This window comes from Myotis myotis, unplaced genomic scaffold (genome assembly GCF_014108235.1).
Source record: "Myotis myotis isolate mMyoMyo1 unplaced genomic scaffold, mMyoMyo1.p scaffold_m19_p_1, whole genome shotgun sequence".
In the NCBI taxonomy this organism is placed as follows: Eukaryota; Metazoa; Chordata; class Mammalia; order Chiroptera; family Vespertilionidae; genus Myotis; species Myotis myotis.
This window is the reverse complement of record NW_023416313.1, coordinates 184,143,547-184,147,679: the sequence shown is the minus strand read 5'-3', so window position 1 is coordinate 184,147,679 and position 4,133 is coordinate 184,143,547. Positions and strand designations below refer to the sequence as shown.

Genomic DNA, 4,133 nt, shown 5'->3' with positions numbered 1-4,133 from the left:
CCCAACAGCAACAGAGGTCAGCTTTTATTGGCCGTGTTACAAAAGAGCCAGTTTAGTCAAAAAGACCAAAGCCCATGTCATCATCAGACTCCTCAGATTCTTCTTTCTTTGCTTCCACTTTCTTCTCCTCAGCTTAAAAGGAGAAAAAAAAAAGGTAAATTACACACCTTTATTTTGAACTCCAAAGAGCTATAGGCCCTTCAACTTACATGCTCAAAATACCCCAGACTTCCCTCATCAAACTATGTTTCTTCTGGTTTTGGGATTGCTAGACATTATCTACTTTGTAAATTAAGGGCAATTTTGCCTCTAATTAGTTTCCTACCTGGAGCAGCAGCGGTGGAGGGGGCAGGACCTCCTGCTGGTGCAGCACTAGCTGCAGGGGCAGGTCCACCAGCCCCTACATTGCAGATGAGACTCCCAATGTTGACGTTGGCTAGAGCCTGCAACACAAGTGCATACAGAGGTTAAGTGCTCAGTTCTGTCCGTTATAACTCACCCAGGAAAAAAAGTACCGCCCCTTTGAACTTACAGTGACCTACCCCCACCACTATCTATAATAAAAGCATAATATGCTAATTAGACTGGGAAGTCCGGGTGGGGAGGTGCCGCAGCTGGGGGAAGGCTTACTCTTGCATGAATTTCATGCATCAGCTTCTAGCATAAAAATACATAAATTTCTCTTCCTTCTCCTTTGCTGGAGTCTGCCAGTGACAGCTTGTCTGCTATTCAGATTCCCTAAAACGTAACAACCCACACAGCTATACTAAAAATAAGCAATCACAAAAAATTTCAAGCTGTAAATCTCATAGCTGCATTGCTATGTTTTAAGTAGTAAGGTACAGCTAGCTGAATTCCTTTTATAGATGAGAAAATTGGCCCCAAAATGCTGGTTTAACTTGTTAATACTCAAGCTTCCTTAAGTCAGGGTTTTACCCAGTTCCACGTCTCCTCTTAACAGTGAATTTTATTTTTCAGACTGCTAAGTAATTCTGGGAAATTTATTGAAGATGATAGAGGTACAATGTTTTCAATCTTTCAAAGCTCTTTGCAGGACACAGGTGAATAGTTAGCATTCACAAGCTTCACTTGCTAGAGACTCAGTAACCTGTAGAATGGAAGGCAGCCAGTGCCAAATTCCTTGGGTAGGGGTCTTGTCTTTTATCTCCTAACACACAGTAAACGGACATTAAAAGGCCACACCCAATTTCCATTAAAGCATGCTATCATACTAGAAGGATTTGCTTGTAATAGCATGGGAGTTATCTTCTGGATGGCCCTTTTAAAGGAAAAACCTGGTTAATTCTTTTACCATGGTTTCTAAGCAGAAGAAAAGAGAAACCAATCTGAGATCAAGAAAGACACAATAGGAATAAGGAAATATCACTTAAGAGTTATTTATTTTTTGGATATTGGCATGAACACCTTCCTTAGTAATCAGTAGGTCTTCCCAAAGTTACCTCTCCAAATCAGGTTGCCGCCATCACCTTACCTTTGCAAACAAGCCTGGCCAGAAAGGCTCAACGTTCACACCGGCTGCTTTAATGAGGGCGTTGATCTTATCCTCCTGAAACAGATAAAATGACAACCCATCAGAGACCAAACCATAGCGTTCTGATGTCTCCAAAAAGTTGAAAAGAAATCATTCAAAACGTGTGTACCTAGCCACGTTTATCCAGTCTCACGATTTCACCTGCATCTTATGTTTAAGAGGACCCTTTCTTACACTCTTTTGGCCGTCACGGTAACAGAAATGCCATCTGGTCCCGTGTGGCGAGTTCATCGCTGCCATTGCACGGGCTGGGAATGCGCCCAAGTCTCGCTATTTTAAGTTACGAGTAAAGGCTGGGAGGTGGAGCAGAGCTCACGCGCTCTCCACACCATACAGGGCCTGCTAGGACAACCAAAAAAATTCAAAATGATGTATAACTGGCTGCGGATCAGGATGCCCACGCGCGGCCCATGTTTCTCCAAATACAAGTTCTCGCGGCCAGAGCGCGCAGTCGCACATGTAATCCAGCCCCGACCGCACCCGGCACGTGGCCGAGGCCCCAGGCCCACTCGCACGTGGGGCCACCTGACGGGCGCCGGCCCAAAGCCGCCCAGTGGGCGTCCAAGGCCCCGGCTATGGCCGGAAGGGCCGGACAGGAGGCCTGGGAAGGCGGGGAAGTCTGCCGCCCGCGGGCCGCCCCTGCCGTGGGCCCGGGCCCGCACTCACCGTCACCGTCACCTCATCGTCGTGCAGGATCAGGGCCGAGTAGATGCAGGCGAGCTCCGAGACCGAGGCCATGGCGAGGGCGAGTGCTGGGCGAGCGCTGCCGGGAGCGGTGCTAGTCGCCGGATGAAGTGAGGGCCTCACCCCAACGCGGCCTTAGCTCCCTCGGAAGAACCGAGCACCTTACCGGCAGCGGGGGAAAGGGGGCGGCGCGCCTGCGCGCGGGGACTTATGCAGGCCACGCGGACCAATCCGCGCCCGCGCCTGGCGGAAGAGGCGGGGCTGGGGCCGCCCGGGACGACCCACTGGAGGCGCCTGCGCAGAAGGCGTGACTCGAGTTCAAGAAGTGGCTAGGAACCTGTAAGTGCCGAGGAACTCCACTGGTTTGGCGCAGCTCAGGACTCGTGGACAGTAGTCATATTTTTAGGGAAAAGGTTACCTAGGTAAGTGGACGTTACCCTAAGCACTGTTGCTCCTGTGACACTGCTTAGAGAGCCATTTAATGACGTCCCAGCCCCCCCCTCCCACCCGCCCCGCACCACCATCAGCTGGAGGCAGCGCTACTTTACCGCGTTTAGCCCCAGGGTCTTAGCGCAGCGTCCAGGTGAGGCCAGTGAACGGAGGAGGAAATAGGAAGCTTGCAGGTTTACGGTAGCAGGTGGCGTTTGAGCGCCTGCTATGCCCCCAAACACTGAGCCACACGCCACAACAGTGGTTCTCAGCCTTGGCTGCACATGAGAATCACCTGGGGATCTTTTTAAAATCCTGATTTCCGGGCCTCATCCTCCGGAAATTCTGTTTCTTTGTGACTAATGTGGTGGTCCCACTCCGTAACAAAGACACAGAATTTCCGGAGGATGGGGCCCAGAAATCAGGATTTTAGAAAGATTCCCAGGTGATTCTAACGGGCAGCCAAGGTTGAGAACCACTGTGCTACAAGGTTTCATTTAATGTTCACACAGCCCAAGCGGTAAGTGCTGTTATCGCCATTAACTATGGACTAAGGCGTCGACCCCGTAACTCGTCTAAGGTGACAGCGTGCGGTGGAGCCTGGATCTGGAACCTGGAATCCCAATGTAAGCGCCTTCTTGTGAGTGCGGAGAAGCGGATTATGAGTAAACTTTGTCTTCCTTCAATTTTTATAACTAAGGCACCCGGTGATTGGGTGGAAATGCCTTGAAACCGCCTAAAGATCTTGCTGCAACTGCTGCCTGGTTCGGTGCTGCATTGCACTTTTTGTCCTTTGAAGCTAATAAAACCTCTTTTGGTTTATATTGAGGGTATTAAAACATTTCTTATGGTGGTACAATTGACATAACATTATATTCGTTTAATGCGTACAACATAATAATTCAACATTTGTATATATTGTGAAATGATCACAATAAATTCCGTTAACTTCATCACCACACATAGTTATTATTTTTTTCTTTCTTTTTAAAGAATCAATACAGTGCTCGCTTCCGCAGCACATATACTAAAATTGGAAACATACAGAGAAGATTAGCATGGCCCCTGCGCAAGGATGACACGCAAATTCATGAAGCTTTCCATGTTAAAAAAAAAAAAATCAATACAGAGGTCTTTTATTTTATTTACACCTATCATGCCATGGATTCATAGGGAATGGGTTCCAGCAGCTCGGGCTCCTTTCCATTGCTTCTCGCACCCGTGCTCCTCGGAGTGGAGCAGGCAGGTGCTTCTGTGGAACCCAGGAACCTTTCTGTGTGGCTTCCTTTTTTTTCTGATCATTTTCCTTCACCCGGTTCAGAAAGCTATCTCAGCTCTTAGAATGCTTAATATGCTCAATATGTACATTAATTTTCTTGGCAAGAACCTTGCCCTTACACGGACAACAATGTGGTGCTTGCTGGAGGTGGAGGGGGGTTGGAGGCGGGTATAGCAGGGATAAGTGGTG

General features: G+C 48.5%; 1 protein-coding gene and 1 non-coding gene across 2 annotated transcripts; one reads left to right on the top strand and one right to left on the bottom strand.

Moving 5' to 3' along the window:
* On the bottom strand, positions 1-2,438 carry RPLP1 (ribosomal protein lateral stalk subunit P1). The gene is made up of 4 exons (XM_036306064.1): positions 2,219-2,438; positions 1,493-1,567; positions 326-443; positions 1-132 (listed from the first exon to the last, which is right to left on the bottom strand). The coding sequence occupies exons 1-4, from the start codon at positions 2,288-2,290 to the stop codon at positions 53-55; spliced, it is 345 nt and encodes a 114-aa protein (XP_036161957.1). The 5' UTR covers positions 2,291-2,438; the 3' UTR covers positions 1-52.
* Positions 2,439-3,668: 1,230 nt separating this feature from the next.
* Positions 3,669-3,775, top strand: LOC118661172. The gene has a single exon (XR_004969178.1). It is a non-coding gene; the product is annotated as a U6 spliceosomal RNA (small nuclear RNA).
* Positions 3,776-4,133: the final 358 nt, after the last annotated feature.

What these genes read in the sequence shown, in the direction of transcription:
- RPLP1 (XM_036306064.1), bottom strand. Translation starts at nt 2,290, where the DNA reads ATGGCCTCGGTCTCGGAGCTCGCCTGCATCTACTCGGCCCTGATCCTG. An exon ending in GGCCAGGCTTGTTTGCAAAG is followed by an intron (nt 444 to 1,492) that starts GTAAGGTGATGG and finishes CTTGTGTTGCAG; the next exon opens with GCTCTAGCCAACGTCAACAT. An exon ending in CTCCACCGCTGCTGCTCCAG is followed by an intron (nt 133 to 325) that starts GTAGGAAACTAA and finishes TCTCCTTTTAAG; the next exon opens with CTGAGGAGAAGAAAGTGGAA.